The sequence below is a fragment of the Aquarana catesbeiana genome, linkage group LG04 (assembly GCF_042186555.1).
Source record: "Aquarana catesbeiana isolate 2022-GZ linkage group LG04, ASM4218655v1, whole genome shotgun sequence".
In the NCBI taxonomy this organism is placed as follows: Eukaryota; Metazoa; Chordata; class Amphibia; order Anura; family Ranidae; genus Aquarana; species Aquarana catesbeiana.
Window position 1 is genome coordinate 228,403,422 of NC_133327.1, and position 21,043 is coordinate 228,424,464.

Sequence of the window (21,043 nt, forward strand, 5' to 3'; positions counted from 1 at the left end):
GGTTCCGTCAATTATGGTAAGTCATCCAGGTCCTGAAGCTGCAAAGCAGCCCCAGACCATCACGCTACCACCATCATGTCTGACTGTTGGTATGATGTTCTTGTTATGAAATGCTGTATCAGTTTTATGCCAGATGTAACGGGGCGCACACCTTCCAGAAAGTTACATTTTTGTCTCATCAGTCCACAGAATATTTGTCTAAAAGTCTTGGGGTTAATCAAGATGTTTTTTGTTTCTAATCTGTTCTTTAATTTTTTTAGATTGTGGCAATTTAGTGTGGCTTTTTGTGATCTGTTAGCGTGCTTCACTTTGTCAGACAGCTTCTATTTATGCGATTTCTTGATTCAACAGGTCTGACAGTAATCAGGCCTGGATGTGGCAAGTGGAATTTAACTCATCTTTCCAAAAAATTGTGGTTAATCACAGTTCATTCATGATTCAGCATGGGGGGGGGGCATTTACTTTTTCACATAGGGCCAGGCAGGTTTGAACAGCCTTTTTCCCTTAATAAATGAAATAATAATTTAAAAACTGCATCTTGAATTTACTCTGGTTATCTTTCCATAATATTAAAATTAGTTTGGTGATCTGAATCATTTAAGTGTGAGAAATAGCCAAAAAAAAAAAAAGTCAGGAAGGGGCAAATACTTTTTCACACAACTGTATAGCCTGTTGCCCTGTCACAGAGTTTATACAACTTAACCCCATATCTGGCATGCTTGCTGAGAAGATACTGTTTGAAAGACAAGTGGCCACAAAATTTAATCAGGGACTCATCAACGCAGACAACGCAGATCAAATTCAAGGTCAGCCCGAAGACGACAGAGTTGATTGTCATTAAAATGCATGAACTGCAAGATCTGCTCATATCTAGCCCTGGTCATGGAAGCAGAGAACACGGGCATATGGTGAACTGGGTCAGTGGACCAATATGACTGCAACTCACTTTTTTTAGTTATGCCCATGAGGAGGGATAGGCCCAGAAAGGTCTTAAATTCGGAAACTGTAATATGGTTCCAATCTCTGGCAAGGGTCAACTGGGGATTAGCGGTGATGAATTGACCAGCATACATATTGCTTTGGTCAACAATAGATCTATAGAGATCTTCCATGAAAAACAGCAAATAAACATCAAGTGACGTAAAATCAGCTGTTTCCACCTGAATTCTGGGTTGGCCAGTGAATAGGGGAAGTACAGGTGCTGCATAAGTGGTGGGCTCCCAATTAGGATTGGCATATGCAGCAGGAAGGGGACTATGGGATCACAGGCCTGTATTTGTCTTCTTGGTAGCTGCAGGACACTACTTATGCTAGCTACCGTACCAGCTTGAACTGCACTTATGGGACTCGCCACATCACCACCTGATACTGCAGTGCTGGATGTACAACCAGGGTGTACTAGGCTGCTGGGCTTGCCAGTTCACCAGAAGGATGAGCGCCACTAGTACTGGCTCTCTGCTCCATACGAGAGCCCTGCAGTTCTTGTACCTCAACAACAGAAGAACAGGGTTAGAAATGCCTGACCTTAGCAGGTACCATTATTCCGTCATCAGAGCTATCTGTCAGGGTGCCGCTGCTGTCTACTGGTTCATATTCTGAGCCTGAATCTGACAGATGGGTGACTTCCTCATCATTTTCATCTGTCATGCTCAGAAACGTGTAGGCCTCTTCACTAGTGTACCTCTGGAGATTTGGCCTCTAAATTTACAGGTACAACTAGTGCGACTCACAGGAAAAAAGAGCAACTGGTTGTCAGCGACTGCTTCAATCGCTGCCAAAAAAAAACTGTTAGCGTTTGCAGGGATCAGGCCTGACTCTGCAAATGCTGCAGTTATGTGTGCTGTGTTTTATAAGTGACAGTGATCGATTGATATGGCACTTGGGTGAGCTGTGCTGGGTGGAGGGGCTAAACGCAGGTGCTAGCAGGTATCTGGGCTGATCCCGCTAAAGGTGCATTTTTGAGAACCTTACATTTCCGAGGACGCTAGTATAGATTTGATCAGATCAAAGATATTGATCCATTCAGACACTGTATGGTGTATGAGGTGTACGGTGCGTGCGTGGGTGTTAGCGCTACTGACACTAATCTGACACTGCTTGGGACTGACATTGACCCTGACTGACACTAAAACCTAACTGATGTCACCCGCTGGGTGATCAGTGGGGTTAAACCATTATTAGGTAATATACAGCAGTTACCCTGATGCTATAAAAAATGAACTAACTAACCAGCATTACCCGTGACACTAATACAGTGATCACTAGTGACTGGGGGTGAAAGGGTTAACTAGGAGGCAATTAGGGACTTAAAACCTTCATTAGGTAATATATGGGGGTACCCTGATGCTATAAAAAAACTGACAGTGAAACTAACCAACTAACTGGCTAACTAGCATCACCCATGACACTAATACAGTGATCAGAAAATAGATCTACTAGTGACACTGGTGACAGGGGGTGAAAGGGTTAACTGGGGGGATCAAAAGGTTAAACCTTTATTAGGGGGTTAATGGGGTACCCTAAAGCTACCTGAGCCTACTACTAGCTACCCTAACGCTGATTAGTGTCACAAGTGACACCAATGCAGTGATCAGTGAAAAATCTGAAAACTGCAATTGGTGACAGGGAGTGAAGGGGTTAACGGGGGGGGGGGCGATCGAGGGGGGGGGTCGGGGGTGGAATGTGTGCCTACATATACTGTGTCAGTGTAGTGTTTGTACAACTCACTTTTAGATGTCCTCTCTCAGCGCTCTGGAACCGAAAAGAATTCCAGGACAAGAGGTGACATCACTTCATCTGCCTGTGTTTACTTTACACGGGCAGAGGAGGCATTCAGCAGGTCCAGGCCAGAAATCATTGGCCTGGACCTGAAGATTGATCAGTTCTGCAACTAATCTGATCGCCTCAGGCGCAGCAGGGGTGCGCAGGATTTTTGTTGGGCAGTTTAAGGCCTTTTTCGGTATTATATAACATTTCCATATTTATTTTCATTTGAGGCCAATTTTTTTATTACAATTGAGGCTCGGTTTTGGCTGGGTAATGGAAGACTGGAGCAGAGGCATGGTGGTTGATCCACCAGCCATCTTTATATTGATAATTATGCCAAGTTAGTTTTGGTCCATTGGCCATCTTGGACTTGATAGTGAGGCTATGTGCTATCTGGTCTCCGGCCGGGTGGCCTTTTTCATTTTTCAAAACAAAGCTTGGATGGCTTTTAGAATCTTAGAATACAGGGAATACTGTTTGAAACAGAGATGCATTGCTGAACTTGATCCTAAGGCCTGGTGCTAGCTGGTTCAGGTCGGGTGGCCATTTTCATCTTTCACTGCAGTGTTTTTTAAGACCTAATCTGGACTTTTTTTCACTTACAGATGCCCATGTTTGTTTTATATTTTGTATGTTATATCTCATTTTAATTGAGTCACCTTGTACGTTATCACATTTTAGAGCAGCAATTTACACAATTACCAAGATCTGTATTTGTTATTAAAACTGCAGCAGAATAAAAGCAGGTATTTTGCCCTACTGGAAAATGGATATGCTGTGTGGTAGAGCTGTGTAAGTCTCAAAACTGAATTGACTAAAACTGACTAAAAAACAAATAATAATATGTATTGCATCTGTGTGTTAAATCTGTACTCCAGGCAACCACTTATGCCCTGTACACACGGTCGGATTTTCCGATGGAAAAAGTGCGATAGGATTGCATTGTTGGAATTTCCGATCGTGCGTGGGCTCTATCGGACTTTTTCCGTCGGAATTACCGACACACAAAGTTTGAGAGCAGGCTGTAAAATTTTCCGACAACAAAATCTGATCGGTTAAATTCCGATCGTGTGTACACAAATCCGACGCACAATGTGCCACGCATGCTCACAATAAATTAAGAGACGAAAGCTATTGGCTACTGCCCCGTTTATAGTCCCGACGTACGTGTTTTACGTCACCGCGTAAAACAACTTTGTGCGACCGTGCGTATGCAAGACAAGTTTGAGCCAACATTCGTCGGAAAAAATCTGTGGGTTTTGTTGTTGGAATGTCCGATCAATGTCCGATCGTGTGTACAGGGCATAAGTGGTTGCCTGGAGTACAGATTTAACTTGGTGTTTTGTGCCCTAGATATACATATGATTTTTAGTGATTGGCCTACTTAACATATATGCTTATACTTTAACAGACTTCTTGACACCAATAATTCATTAAGACTCTATTCACACTTGTCAAGTGAGTTTGGACATCAAAGTTGTATGAGAAGTTGCAATCCATTCTTTTCAATTTTAGAAGAATTTGGAGAAAAAAGGCTTGAACTTTTTTGGCATGGCCAGACAGTAATTTTAGAAAAATATACTTTTATTAAACATATAGAAAATATATATATTAAAATCCACATTAACCACTTGCGGACCGGCTCACGCTGATATATGTCGGCAAAGTGGCAAGGGTCCCGCAAAACTATGTACCTGTACGTCGCTGCGTCGATGTCTGCCAGTTGCCTGCGATTGTGGCACGGAGAGGCAGAATGGGCTGATGTAAACAAGGCATTTCCCTGATCTGCCTAGCAACATGACAGGGATCTACTGCTCCCAGTGATCGGGAGCAGTGATCTCTGTCATGTTCTAGTGAGCCCATCCCCCTACAGTTAAAACATGCTGAGGGAACTGAGTTAACCCCTTGATCGCCCCTGGTGTTTAACCCCTTCCCTGCCAGTGACATTTACACAGTAATCAGTGCATTTTTATAGCACTGATCGCTGTTTAACCCTTTCATGACTAAGCCTATTTTTTAAATGTGGTGTTTACAAGTTAAAATCCGTATTTTTTGCTAGAAAAAGTTCCCAAACATTATATATATATTTTTAGCAGAGAATGTAGAGAATAAAATGGAGATTGTTGCAATATTTTATATCACACGGTATTTGTGTAGCGGTGTGTTTTAAACGCAAATTTTTGGAAAAGGGACACTTTCATGAATTTTAAAAAATCCAAACAGTAAAGTTACTCCAATTTTTTTGTATAATGTGAAAGATGATGTTACGCCGAGTAAATAGATACCAAACATGCCACCCTTTATAATTGCACGCACTCGTGGAATGGCGACAAACCACGGTACCTATGAATTTCCATAGGCGATGCTTTAAATTTTTTTTACAGTTACCAGGTTAGAGTTACAGAGGAAGTCTGGGGCTAGAATTATTGCTCTCGCTCTGACGATCGCGGTGATATCTCACATGTGTGATTTGAACACCATTTACATATGCGGGCGCTACTTCCGTATGCGTTTTCTTCGCTGCGCGAGCTCGCGGGGATTGGGGCGCTTTAATTTTTTTTTTTATTTATTTATTTATTTTTTTTTATACTTGTAAATTGCGTTTAAAAAAACATTTTTTTTTTAAATTTTATTGCTGTCACAAGGAATGTAAACATCCCTTGTGACAGTAATAGGTGGTGACAGGTACTCTTTATGGAGGGATCGGGGGTCTAAAAGACCCCCGATCCCTCCTTTGCACTTCACAGTATTCAGATCACCAAAAACAGCGATTCTGAATACTGTGTATTTTTTAAAATTCGGCGCCATTGGCAGCCGAGTAAACGGGAAGTGACGTCATGGCGTCGCTTCCGCGTTTACATTCAGAAGGCTGAATGAAGCCACCCACAGCTTCGTTCCAGCCTGCCCCCAGCCACCGAAGGTGGCCAATTGGACACCGGGCTTCCCGATCGCACGGGAGGCCCGGTAAGAGCGGCGGGAGGTGGCGGGAGGGGGGATGTCCCCTCCCGCTCCTCCGGTGTAACAGCCGAGCGGCTTTTAGCCACATCGGTTGTTATACTTGGATAGCCGATCGCCCGCTCTAAACAACGGTACCAGGATGATGCCTACAGCTGCGGGCATCATCCCGGTATAACCCCTGAAAGCTGAGTACGCAGATGTGCGTACGGTCGGCGGGAAGGGGATAAATGCCAATGGTCCCAAAATAGTGTCAAAAGTGTCCGATCAGTCCATGGCAATGTCAGTCATAATAGAAATCACAGATCGCCACCATTACTAATAAAAAAAGTATTAATAAAAATGCCATAAATCTATCCTCTATTTTGTAGAAGCAATAACTTTTGCACGAACCAATCAATTTACGCTTATTGTGATTTTTTTACCAAAGATATGTAGAAGAATACATATTGGCCTAAACTGTGGAAGAAATTTGTTTTTTCATTTATTTTTTGGGGATATTTGTTATAGCAAAAAGTAAAAGTTAAAAAAATTTCAAAATTGTCTGTCTTTTTTTTCTGTTTATAGCGCAAAAAATAAAAACCGCAGAGGTGATCAAATACCACCAAAAGAAAGCTCTATTTGTGAGAAAAAAAAGGACATCAATTTTGCTTGGTTACAACGTCACATGACCGCGCAATTATCAGTTAAAGTGATGCAGTGTTGTATCACAAAAAAGGCTTGGTCAGGAAGAGGGTAAATCCTTCCGGGGCTGAAGTGGCTAATAAATAAAATACAAATACTAATTAGAAAAATGCAACTGTATATAACCAATTAACAACTACATGGAATCTGGAAGATGAGAATATCATTCCATAGTGGCAGTGGATCCAAGAGTATGGTTATATTGCAGTACAGCAATGTAGACTTGGTCTTTGCTCTACATGATACGCTCCTTGCACTTCTTTGGGAGCATCAAAATGACTAACAATGCGTAGTCATTTTGATGCTCCTGAAGAAGCACAAGGCACTTGGTCAGTTTATCATCTGTTATATACAGTTGCATTCTTTTAATTAGTATTCGTATTTGATTTATTAATGTGGATTTTAGTATATAATTTTCTATATGTATAATAAAAGTATATAATTCTACTATTACTGTCTGGCCATGCCTAAAAAGTCCAAGCCTTTTTTCTCCAAATTCTTCTAAAATTAAATGGGACGTGGCATTGTTTACCCATATAGTATCCACAGTACCACTCTGTGCTGATACAGTTACTATCTAACCATTCTTTTCAATGGCACCCGTTCAAATTGCCTGCACTACTTTGATGCAATTTTTGGTACAACTTTGATCCAACAAGTGCAAAATCAGATGAGAGTCACACTGGAAATTGTTGCAGTTTTGGAGTCATGCTAGTGTGAATGGTGCCTGAAGCTTAACTCCAGATTAAGCAAATATTGTCTAAATACAAGAGTAGTGTGTAATCTTACTTGAATGTTGGTTGGCTTTAAATATTTCCTCCAGGTCTGTGCAGTAAACCAGTGCAGTAAACCAGCGTAACATTTCCTCTGTGCAGGAGCTTCCTGTAATAAAGACCATCAAAATCTCATATGCTTTCAAATGATCACAAGCTGTTATAATCAATAAAGCAAAAGCAGCGCTCTTTGGTGTTTGATTTTCCATAAGCGCTGGATTAATGATTTATTTGCTTTTAGGTTTACTCTAATAAAGAACAGTTGTTCTCTCTCCTTGTACAGGGTGGCTTGACTTGTTTCTGCTGCATCTAGTAGTTTAATGTAGGCATCCTCCAGTGGGTGAGGCCTGCTGGGCCCCTCTCACAGCTCTGATATCTGCACAAACTATGTACAGCACAATTATGACATCACTGCTACTTTTACCAGGTAAAATCTGGGTTTGCCAAGGAATTTGGTGAACCCAAAGTGTATATATATCCCTTGTGGCTATTGTGAACAATTTTGTGCCCAGAGTTCATCTTTAAGTATAGTGACAAATCCTATCTGAGGCTAGTTGCTAGAAGTTGCATCTATAAATTTGCATTTTACATATGACTGTGAAAGTAAAACAATGTGAAATATACAAATTATATACCAAAAATACAACAGAAACAAGAATATATTATATTATTGTAGACATTCTTCTGTCATATTTTATAGGAAAGGATTTGTCATATCAGAAATTTGGAATTGAAGCGAAGACTGGGTCAGAGCAGAATTATATGGAGAGTGATGATATTCCATCATCTACATTGGATCTAGAATGGGACATGGAAACAGAACTGGAGGAACTTGGATCTGAGCACTTTCCACCTGACAACTATGCTAATCATAATGTAAACAGTGCAATAAATCAGCCACATATACCTACCTCCAGTCAACTGTCCACTTCACCCAAGGGCCGTTTTCAGCGCTTAGAAGAAGAACCAGAATATTTTTCCCATTATGCACATTCAAAACCAAAGACCTCAAAGCTCTTTTTTACAGTTATAAAAGTATTTTTCACACTTTTGTTTACATTTGTTTTTGGAATTTTAGTAGGATATTTTTCAAAAAATAGCCCTTCCTCAAGTAACTGTTTATTTTTTAATGAACTTACAACTTTAAATGAAATCCAGGATATAAACGAGATATTAAATGATATTACTAAAGAAAACATCGAAAATCATTACAGGTACGTACACTTTCATTTTAAAATAATTCAGTTGTTTAGTGTATAGAAGTAGAAGTAATAGACAAGCATTATTTTTGTGATGATATATAAAAATTTAGAGTACCTTGTTCCTTCTGAATAGTACTTCCAGGCTGTGGGAAGAAATCACAGATTAGCAATATTAGCAGCAAGGATACTCAGGGGTATTGCCTTAATTAAATCTGTCAAAGACTTCCGAGACTTGCTTTTTAAAGTAAACATTTTATAACCCTTTCATGACTAAGCCTATTTTTGAAATTTGGTGTTTACAAGTTAAAATCTATATTTTTTGCTAGAAAATTACTTAGAACCCCGATTTAAAATGTTTATTTTTCTTATTTTTTTAATTATTTTTATTTTTATAAATTGTGTTTAAAAAAAAAAAAATTTTGATGACTTTTATTGCTGTCACAAGGAATGTAAACATTCCTTGTGACAGTAATAGATGGTGACAGGTACTCTTTATGGAGGGTTCGGGGGTCTAAAAGACCCCCGATCCCATCTTTGCACTTCAAAGTATTCAGATCGCCGAAAACGTTTTTTTAAAACTGGCGCCATTGGCAGCCGAGTAAACGGGAAGTGATGTCATGACGTCGCTTCCGCATTTACAATTAGAGGGCTGAAACGAAGCCACCCACAGCATTGTTCCAGCCTGCCCCCAGCCGCCGGAGGCAGCCGATTGGTCACCGGGCCTCCTGATGGCACGGGAGGCCCGGTAAGAGTGGCGGGGGTGGCGGGAGGGGGGGACGTCCCCTCCCGCTCCTCCGGTATAACAGCCGAGCGGCTTTTAGCCGCATCGGTTGTTATACTCGGATAGCCGATCGCCCGCTGTAAACAATGGTACTGGGATGATGCCTGCAGCTGAGGGCATCATCCCGGTATAACCCCGGAAAGCCGAGTACGCACATCTGCGTATGCTCGGCGGGAAGGTGATAAAATAACCATACAGCATATTTAGAAATTAGTGGATCCGAATGGTATATGTTTGTGGCTAATTTATATACTGTGTCCATGTAAAATGCCACTGAAATAGGCCTGTGAATGACTTACCAAATCTTGCTAATGAAAGACTAAATGAAAAAAAGTGCAGCGCTATATTAAAGTATTTGTGAACCCAAAAGTATAAATCACTGCAAGCCCCTCTATTATACTTAGGCATACCACACTGTATAAGTCTTTTATCAAAACAATGCATGTAAATACCTTTCTAGAGCTATCTTCAGGCCAGTTACGTGATTCACGGATGCTTTACACCCACAATACATGGCTAATGCTGGAGGGGCTTAGATCTCTCTCTGCTGTCAGCCGGGGTGGTCATATGGCTGCTCAGCCCCTCCCACAGTAGCCCTAGAGACCAGCTGAGAGCCACGTGACCGGCCTGAAGGTCGCTCTAAAAAGGTATTTACATGCCTCATTTTAATAAAAGACTTATACAGTGTGGTAAGCCTAACTATAATAGAGGGGCTGGCAGGGACCATTTGTAAAATTGTATTTCTTTAAATAGCGGCGGGGGAGGGGGGCAGAGACAGAGACACAGAACACGGAGCTGACAGGCAGGGAGGTGGGGGACAGAGGAGAGCAGAGAAGAGAGCTGGATGACAGAGGAACTACACTGACCACGGTGGTCAGGGCTCAGCAACCCCGATTATCGTGGTCAGCTCACATAGGGGAACACAGGAAGTGGTAGGATCAGCCAGGTTTTTTACCATTTAGAGAGGGGCAGAGTAGACAGTACAAGCACTGTGCTGTTTTATCTGCTTTAAGGGAACAGGATCTCTATTTTTTTTTAGGTTAACAAAGACTTTAAGAAAATTTGAAAAATTACAATAAATAAAATATATGACATAAATATTAAATTAGTGAATTAAATTCAAAAATGCTCTAAAAAGCAGTTGTGATAGTGCCCAAATAAATATAATCAAATGAATGTAATCTGATGAGGTCACCTCTGATGATACGCATAGGGTGGAGCCACACACACACACTACAGGGAATGCGTGATCATTGTTTGGCCATCTTTGATGTTGTAAACTGAACTGTTACACACTCTGATTATTACCATTTGAAATGTAAGTGCAATACTTTTAAATAAATGGAGATGCTTTTAAACTATACTATGTGGAGCCTTTGTTTTACATACATATGACCATGTGGTGCAGGTGAGGACCCAGGGAGATTGGCTTTCTGGAGTCACTCCATTGGCCATATCTGTGAATTGGCTGCCTACAGTCACCAGAGCTGATGATTATGTTCCTGCTATTGGATCTATTTGATAAAGCACTAAAGCAGTCTATTGACTGCCTTGTGTACAACCAGCCTGTTGGGTTTTCCCCAATTGATCAGTGCTGCTGGTTATAGCCAGAAACACTGATGATTGTATTCTGCCAGCAGAAAAGAATAGCTCAGTGGAAATGATTCCCTCATCCACATTAAATGTGTGGAAAGGGACATTGGTTAATTTCTTTTTTAATCCAACCCACTGATTGAACAGAAAAAGAAAGAATTGTGTATGGGTGTTTTTAGATATAGTTGGACAGCTAAGGGATTGAGAAAAAGGGCATATTGGGTTTTGTCCACTTAAAGGGGTTGTAAACCCTTGTGTTTTTTTCACCTTAATGCATCCTATGAAAAAAACACCTGGCAGTGACCAGCCCCCAGCCCCCCCGTTTTACTTACCTGAGGCCTGGAACTTCATCCGGCGGGGGCACTCTCTTCCTCTGCCTGGGGTTCTCGGCTCTTGATTGGATAGATTGATAGCAGCGCAGCCATTGGCTCCCACTGCTGTCAATCAAATCAAATGACGCAGGGGTGGGGCCGAGTCATACATTCGGCGGCTATGGACACCGAATGATGGACTCCGGAGCACGCCCAAAAGGTAACCCCCAGGGAGAGTTCTTCTCCTAGGGGGTTATTTGATGTGGGGAGGAGCCATGAGAGCCACCGAGGGACCCCAGAAGATGGCGTTTGGGGCCAATCTGTGCAAAACGAGCTGCACAGTAGAGGTAAGTATGACATGTTTGTTGTTTTTTTTTTTTAATAAATGAAGCTTTACAATCACTTTAAGGAGTAGAGAGTGTTTACCTGGAAAAGTGTATGTGTACAGTAGTTTGTAGAGTAAATAATAGTGAGGGTGAAGCCCTAATCATGTAAAAGAATAAGATTTTTGCTCGCACAGGAATGGTTGATTGAACATAGCTGTGTCTTGTTTACTAAGCTCAGTGAACAATCATTTTGCTAAGTGAACAGCCTATACCCGATGTGTATTGAAATCTCCATTATCAGTAAAGGATCTTCAGATTGTACCATAGAAAAGAGATTTTTTTTAATCCACATATATTAAAAGATCACATGCTTTAAAAAGTCAGGAGAATTATTGAGTCAGATAACAGAGTAATTAGAGAGTCTTGATGACAGGGAAGACTGTTCCATCTTTTGACAACTTTAACTGCTGCTGTGACCTCTGAGTCTCTTAAACATGCCCTATTGACTCATTTTCCAAATTGCCTTATCTAGTAGGCACCAGTAGACACTGATGTTAACTACATTATTAGACTAACCTTTGCTGCTCACAAATCTGCTGCTCACAAATCTGTTCCATGTACATTAGGCACTTTTTGTAGCCCTAGAAAAGAAATATTCACCATGTACTTACACAGACAAAAAAAACCAATGTGAATTGTCTGACATGATCATCCCTCAATAAATCTATGATGTTTGGGGTCACATGAATCACTTTGACTCTAAACATTCAGTAATTCTTATTTCACCATGTCCGTAAACCATCAGGCCATCTCCAGGAATTTGCTGGATAAACTTTCTCTTGTTTTAATAGAATATTTTGATTTTATTACTGCAAAATTGTCATTGAATTACTTTGAAAGTCCATTTTTGCTTTTGAATATTCATTTAAATAGAACAGTTTTATTGGAAACCTGTTGACAAAAGCTTAATATAGCTTTGGTAGCATTAACAGCTATAGATGTTATCATTTTAAACGTTTTCTGCAATATCTCAATAAAATGAAGATTTTATAATACTACATTTATATTTTATACATTAAAGTGACATTAAATAATATCCTTCTTTTCCAAAAGTAGTCCAATTTGCATCCATTACTTAATGGCTCTGTAATCTATTTTTCATGAAATCATTTTTTTGCCCTCTGCCAGCTACAAATGTTCCCCTTTTATCTCTCACTTCCATTTGTTTGGAACAAGCAGTTCACCTTAGTTGCAATAATGCGCACTTCCCTATGCACACTAGAAATCCTACAGTTCATAGTTCATTGTCTATTGTCCCTCCATCTCAGGAGAGAGTAAAGATGGTGGCTATGTTCCTTCATACAGTGAAGACCATGGAGAATGAAAGTAGTCACCATCTAACAGGAAGTCAGATCACCAAAAAAAAGGAACTTGGAGACTTGGAGGAGGCTGGGAAAGTTACTTATTAAACGTATAAGTATTAATACATACATTCATGGAATGTTTTTCTTTTTCAACCAGAGTTTAGTGTTACTTTAATTAGGGCTATTTATTTATATAGATATAGGCTGTATATTTGCGAAAAAAAATATCTGTGCAACACCACCCAACAAGGAGGTTTAGGTTCCATGCACGCTAGTGTTTTCTATAAGCTCAAAAAACACTAGAAAGAAATGCTGTACAACAACCTGCTCCAAGCATTGGTTGGTTTTTACCATGTTTTGTTTTTATGATAAGCACTTCACTCCTATTTTCGACCCCTATCTCAATAAGCTTTCATTTTTATTATTTGTAGTTTTATTCCCTGCAATTGCTCTATGCTAATGTCCAAATATTATATCAGGATTTTCACTTATCTCACCAGACCAAAAAATATCTGCACATAGAGATTGATTTAAGAAAAGCAAATAGAATGTTCATTTTGCAAGCACAGTTGCACTTATTTTACCTAGAACTTAACCTCTTCAGGAATTGCAATTGTCTATTAGTAAATCAACCCCAATTGTCTATTAGTAAATCAACCCCACTATCTTTTCAACATTTATCTAGCTCCCCCAGAGCCATGTTTCTCTAACTGCCTTTTAATTGGACCAGTGCTATTTTAAGTATACAATTTCAGCCACCAATTCTTAAGCATGTTTCTCTGTGCTTGTGCCATCAAATAGCATGGAACACACCATACCTGAAAATAATGGGTCTACTGGAACACAAGCCAAGCTTAAGGCTAACTTTCATGCTTCAGCCCCACTCACCCAAATGAATCATCATGATCTACAGGACAGTTTATGATAGTCCCTGGAATTCATAAAGACTGGCACATTCAGATTTTGTGAAGGTGTCTTACAGGCATTCTAAAAGTGGTGCAGCGTGTGCCAAATTCATATCTGTCTAGAACGTGTATTTGAATTTGGTGCAATGCTTTTATAACTGTCACATGCATGAACTGGTGGTCTGAACTGGTAGACTAAAATTGCTATTGGTGAAAATTTCTTAGGGTAACATCTTAAATGGAGACTTATCAAATTGAAGAACACGAGTCATTAAAATCCTTATTTGAAGAATTTGCTAAGCTTTCCTCTTTTCTATTATTGCAATGTAGGTGAATTGGATGTACTGTACGTAGAAATGAATTGCAGTTAAAGAAAACTCTGTGGTGTCATAGTTAGAGCTGTTGCCTCTCAGTGTAACTTTCATGGGTTTGATTCCATAGTTGATTTTGACTTGATTTTTTTTTTAATTTTTATATTGCATTTTATCATTTTTGGCTCCATAAATTACATTTCAAACAAATAACTTACAGAACTCATACATATACAGAAGTGTGGCTACTGTTCTGCAATCTATTGTTCTTTTTTTAACTTGATGATGGTTTAGTGTTTCATATGATGGAGATGAAAATGTTTGCAATATTCAACAGGATGTAACATAAACAAATTAGGAGTTTTAACATTTATTTTAAACAATAAGTACTTTTTTTGGAAAATAAGAGACTTAGTGGTCTTTAACTTACAGCCATACATATTGGAAACAGTAACAGTAATGCCCCGTACACACGGTCGGACATTGATCGGACATTTCGACAACAAAATCCTAGGATTTTTTCCGACGGATGTTGGCTCAAACTTGTTCTGCGTACACACGGTCGCACAAAGTTGTCGGAATTTCCGATCGCCGACAACGCGGTGAGGTCAACCACATCCGACGAGACTAGAAAAGGCCAGTTCAGAACCAAGTGCGGCACCCTTTGGGCTCCTTTTGCTAATCTCGTGTTAGTAAAAGTTTGGTGAGAGATTCGCGCTTTTTCAGACTTGTGGCTTTCAGATCGTTTTCTGCGGTTCAGTTTGTGCTTGTGGGTTTGTATCTGCTCTTCAGTGCATGCAAGCAAGCTCCGCGTGACTTGGATTAGTCATTGTGTTCTTGTTCGTTCGTTACTGTTTTTCAGGTTGTTCTTCACAGGCCTTGCTGTTCTTCAGTGCGTTCTGTTACTTTGTTCTGAGCAGCCGACCCTTTTCTAGCCATGTTGCGTATACGTACTCCTCATAGAGTTTGTGCTGTGCGGGGGCTTGGTGTTGGGGTCCTGACCTTGACACAACTCCAGTCCATGAACAGGGTGGGGAGGAGTTCATAGACCAAGAATTGGTTGCTTCAGCGTGACCAGTTCTCTCATATGCCTTTGCTCCGTGAGATCCGTGAGAATAATCCTGATGATTTCAGGAACTTTCTCAGGATGACGGACCCCGTATTTCACCGTCTGCTGGCTTTGCTGACCCCCTATATTAGCAGGCAGGATACCTGCATGAGGCAAGCCATCACTCCGGAGCAGAGGCTCATCGCTACCCTGCGGTACTTGGTGACAGGGAGAAGCCTGCAGGACTTGAAGTTCTCGACAGGCATCTCCCCCCAGGCTCTGGGTATCATTATCCCAGAGACCTGTTCTGCCATCATCCAGGTCCTACAGAAGGAGTATATGAAGGTAAGATTTTTATCCTTTAATATCACATTTGATTGTATATAATGTTTGCTAATATATTGTATTTCTCTCCTCATTCCCTAATTACCATGATTGTAATATGCTGTGAATGTCCCCTTTGTTCTCATGCATGCTGGATTTTTATGTAATTATTTTTTTAGTCCTTCATACATATTTGCCTTCACTTACCTCCCCAGCATGCTCTCCTGCCCCTATATTCACCTCATGTAGTCACTTAACAATGTATTTTATCAGCTCCATAGTAGTGCTTTACCCCAAACACCCCCTAAAATGTTTTGAAATGTGATTTGTGCTTTAAATTCAGGCAGAGTGCCAGAGGGTTTTTTTTGTGGTGTCCCCAAATCATTTTAGTAACCCTCCCTCCCCAACTGCTAAGTCAGCTGATCCCAATTCTCTATCCTCAATCATCTATCTGGTGACTTTGCCAAACCCATACACACTATACCCACCTCTTTTGTGGCCAGATGTATGGATGAATTCCCCAAAGCATGTAGTGCAAGGGCCTGCCTGTATACTTTCAAATGGTACTGTTTAAAGTTTTTGTATCCTATTATTATCTTGATAGGTAATAGCAGAATGTCCAAATGTGCTCAAATGTGTACAGTGTGTATTTATATCTTTGTATTAGGACACTTCTTACCTGTCCAGTGGGCTGCCAATAATGTAACTAAGGAGGGGCTGTTCCAAGTAATACCCTGTATTTAGGCATTCATCTCTCAATGAAGTGGAGAGGGTTACCTGTCCAAGATTCCCCCCCCCTATAATGTTAGAAATGGCCCATGAGAGGGGGGGAGGGGGAATATGATAGGTGTACCTTATACTTTGGTGTTGTAAAATTTGCCTTAATAAATGTTATCTGGTTGTTGGTCAAGAATGTTTGTGTCTAATCTGCTTGCCATGTTTATGTGCAAAAATAGTAATTTTTTTTGTTTTCCTCAACAGTTTCCTTCCACGCCACAGGAATGGCAGACTGTGGCCTCCCACTTTGCCCAGCGGTGGGACTTTCCTAACTGCGGAGGGGCAATTGATGGGAAACATGTCCACATTGTCCCACCACCCAACTCGGGGTCGTACTATTATAATTACAAGGGGTTCAATAGTATTGTGATGTTGGCGGTGGTGTCGGCTAATTACGACTTCCTGTATGTGGACATGGGGAAGAATGGCCGAATGTCCGATGGTGGAGTCATCGCCCAGACGGAGTTTTACAGGCATCTCCAGAATGGCAGCTTGGACTTGCCACCTCCAGAAGACAATGTGGAAGACTCACATTTGTCTTCGTTGCGGATGAAGCATTTGCGCTGGGGGACCATCTTATGCGGCCATTCCCGATGAGGACCCTCACCCCGGAACAGAGGGTTTTTAATTACCGGCTGGCCAGAGCCAGAAGAGTGGTGGAGAACACATTTGGAATCATGGCCAGCCGGTTCCGCCTATTTCTGACACCCATCCATATGGCGGAGTATAAACTTAATCATCTAATCCTGGCGTGCTGTGTTCTGCATAACTTTTTACGCCAACATTCTGCCAACTATGCTGGCTCAGTTGGGCCTGAGGTTGGAATTCTACATGAAACAACCCTGACGGCGCTTGAAAGTGGCCATCCTGGCTTGCCCTCCCTGAGTGCCCGTGATGTCCGGTTAAGATACCTTGAGTTCTTTGCGGGTAGGGGGGCCATCAATATGCCAGACAATTTGTGAAGCCTTTATCAAATAAAAAAAAGCTAATCTTTGGTGACATTTACTGCTTGTGTTTGTTTTAGCTGACCCTGACAGCAATGTCGGAAGTCCTGAAAATGGAGTGATTGTGTAACCTTATACAAAGCACTGTTGGGTGTTATTTACTAAAGGCATAGACACTTTGCACTACAAGTGCACTTGAAACTGCACTGAAACTGCACTTTTAGTGCAAAGAGGATTTACCCTTAAGAAAAAACCCCCATTTTCACAGAAAACAGCAATTACATCACCACAAAAGTGTTGTAGCGTTGAGACAATAATCCACACATTCTTGATAACAATCTTATTAATACCTGCACAATCACATGTGCAATTAGAAAAGGTTTTTAAAACAAACCAACATGTTTGTTGTATAACAATTTTTGGGGTGGCATTATCAAAAATAGAAATGTCCATTTAAGATAAAACAGGCATGTGTAAAACCAACAAGAAAGACAAAAATCTTGAACTTACAAAGTTCTCATATGGTAAAACTTGAAGGCAATATCAGACATGAATATTTAGGAACTGTGTCTGATATTACGTTCAGATGGGGTGAAGTCACCCTTTGAAAAGCCAAATTTGGAAGATGCACACCAATTTACGAATGTCAACATGTGCTAGCTACCATCACGGGGGATCAAGGGATATGTTTTGGGGGAGCAACCCCTTCCTCACAGCTACTTTATTATTGAGGAAGGGGTTGCACCCCCAAAGCGCGTCCATTGATCTCCCGTGATGGCAGATAGCACATGTTGGCACACTGTGTGCATCCTCCAAATTTGGCTTTTCTAAACATCGCTAAAACATTTTTAAGATTGTAGCACACAAAAAACAAAGTGATTTTGAGGGGTTTTAAATTTGCCCCAAAACATCAATGATATTATTTTTTTGAATAACATCATTGATTTTTTTCTTGAGGTTTTCCAATTCTAAATTACACCCCATGATCTCCCTGATCAGAATCTGGGCACTTTCTGATGTGAAAGGATCTCGATCCACAACATCATAATCACCTAAAAAGAGAGAAACCAAACAAAAACAGGTATCAAAAATCTGCCGCCATCCATCTCTTACCTGATTCTGTGGTCGCAGACACTCACCTGTTGTGGTGTCAATTTCCACCACATCTTCTTCCTCCTCCTGCTCAGCTTGGGGGTATTTCCCCTTCTTCCAGAGGTGGGGGGTCTGTGGTCTCCTCGGATGAGGGGTGTCCTCCAAGTCTTTTCTCCTCTATGTAAAACAAAAATGGTATAATTAGCACACAGATATTTGATGGCCGAAATCTAAAGATGAAACATTGCTTGGAAGTGGGGCACAATTGTCTATTTGGGCAGAGTTCCAAGATGTAGCATTTTTATTGTCCTTTGTCAAGCTTCAATACTTTACCTGTTTTGTACAAGCTTCACAGATGGAGACCCCCTATAGTATACACTGGAGCACCTGTGTAGGCCCCCTAATAAAAAGGGTGTTCTTGTGTCCCACACTAGTGCTCCAGCGTCCAGATGTCTAAACAGCTGCTGAGTGTCCTCTCCTTACACAGAATCTAGTTTGCATTTCATTCTAGTAACAAACCCATTTACACAACCAAATATTTTTCATACAAGTAGGCCCTAAAAAATGTTGGCAAATGCATATGGCCTAAACAATGGTGTTTTATAGGCCGAAAGAAAAATGTTTGATATGAATGAATAATGGGCCCATGAACATTAAAGTTGCCATTTTAAACTGTACAACACTTAAGAAAAGCATATGGAGCAGCACAAATGTAATAAAGACAAAAAGAATAGGAACACAGCACAACTATTTACTTTTTTGCAGCACTCTCCGGATCTTTCTGTACTGCTCGGGCTCTCTTAATTTCAGGTCCGACCACCGCTTCTGGAGCTGATCTTTCGATCGTCGTACCCCGAAATTCCGGTGCAGACTTTTGACCACTTTCGCCATGATCTTGGCCTTTCTGATATTGGGGTTGGGATAAGGTCCATACTTCCCGTCATAGTTGGCCTTCTTCAGGATGTCCACCATCTCCAACATCTCCCCAAAGGACATATTTGTGGCCTTAAATCATCTCCTTCTGGATCGGGACGTTTCCGGATCTGGGCTTTCCTCCTCCTCGTTGCTATAATTAGCATGCACCTGCTCTGACTCCGCCATGTGCTCTTCACCCACTGCGCTAAACGAAAAGGGGCGGGGAATAGACTAGAAAGATATAATATTAAGTACTTGTGCGCAAACCAAAATAAAACTCAAACAATAAAAATATAATATAATAAAACCTTAAAAAACGTAAAATATGAACAGAGTAGCAGCCACAAATAATAGTGTTCACACACCTAAAATCAAATGCTAAGAAGGGTTAAATCTGCGGCGCTAATCAAATAAATATATTCCTGAGAAGTAAAAAATGTGTAGGCTAACGTGAAGAAGCCAATAAAGGACTCAAAGAATGACCATGGTTTAAAGGTGCGTGAATAACTAATAATATAAAATAAGTGCTAGGTGTCAAAACAGGTTAATAATAATAAACATCAAGCTCGTGGAGGAGCAAAGAAAAAACAACCCCTGATGATACTGTTCACACACCTACAATTAATAAGGGGAGGTAAAACTGCGGCGCTTAAATCAATGAGTAAATTCCTGGGATAACAAAGGAAAAAACATGAACACCAAAGGAAAAAAGCCTGTAGGAAGATGCAGGTAGCAATTAAATTTCTTAAGATATGTGAATAACTAATAAAGCCTTGACAGAAATAAGCTATGTAACAAAGGAACTAATAACTACACCAGGAATTAATTCCAAGTAAGGATCTAGTTCATGTAAATTAATATTCCACCATTTCTGTGCAACCAAAAATACAACAAATCAATGTTGCAACAAAAAGGTGCAGCTAATAGGGGAACTAAATGATTGAAATCCAGATGATTAATGACCTTTAAAACCTAAATTAATAAATGTGACTCGTGACTCCAATAACACAATAATCCTAAAAAATGTGTGTACAATAATCCTAAAAAGGTGTGTGCAAACAGTATTCCAGTGCAGCATCCAAGGTGAAAAATTAGAACTCTATAAAATATATTGTGCAAATGTATTCCAGTATTCCAGTGCAGCATTCAAGGTGAAAAATTAGAACTCTATAAAATATATTGTGCAAATGTTTGTGCAGCATCCAGGAAAAAGTTTCCAGTTTAAGGAAAGTGTATCAAATCAGCCAATTGTTTCTAATAATCGTACAGTGTATCTTCCAAACAAATAAATAATAGCACACCAGTAAACGGCAAAGCCAGTGTTCAGCACAAATGACACACTGAATGTGATAAAAATAAACGTGATTCCCAAAGTAAATGAAAGTCGTTTCTGAACTGAACAAATGATGAAATAATGAAGAAATAATTTAGCAAAGACTCCCATCCATAACTCCTTCCTGATGAATATAATCCTTCACATATCCCCAGTGAAGACAGACAAGTATATGGAAAAATGTACCGGTTCCCCCAGCCTCTCACCTCCCGGCTGAGCGATAACAGCCTAAAAGTAGCCTCACGCAGTCTGTGCTTGCAGGTGGTTTTGAACGCTGTCAGTTCTCAATAGGGTGATATCAGCCTCCCGATCTCCAAGTTTCTCAGGCAGTAATCGTTCAAAAAAATAATAAGGGGAAGGATTCCATAGTGTAGTATGTAAGTAATGAATTCTTTATTAAATAATAGCCCACTTACATTCAAAACTAGCAGCATCAGCAAAAACTTAAAAACGGGCTCACTGACTCACCGATCCCGGCCGTGATCGGAAAGACAAGTAGCCCAGCAATACCGCCTCTCGGTATTGCTGGGCTACTTGTCTTTCCGATCACGGCCGGGATCGATGAGTCAGTGAGCCCGTTTTTAAGTTTTTGCTGATGCTGCTAGTTTTGAATGTAAGTGGGCTATTATTTAATAAAGA

The 21,043-nt window shown here is 40.5% G+C and overlaps 1 protein-coding gene across 2 annotated transcripts in view; it reads left to right on the forward strand.

Moving 5' to 3' along the window:
- The window catches only part of NAALADL2 (N-acetylated alpha-linked acidic dipeptidase like 2), a 2,111,880-nt gene that overhangs the window by 528,593 nt on the left and 1,562,244 nt on the right, over positions 1-21,043 (forward strand). For both annotated transcript variants that reach the window (XM_073626241.1, XM_073626242.1), the window contains exon 2: positions 7,879-8,392. In XM_073626241.1, the coding sequence (XP_073482342.1) occupies positions 7,879-8,392 (514 nt within the window). The remainder of the gene's footprint in view (positions 1-7,878; positions 8,393-21,043) is intronic.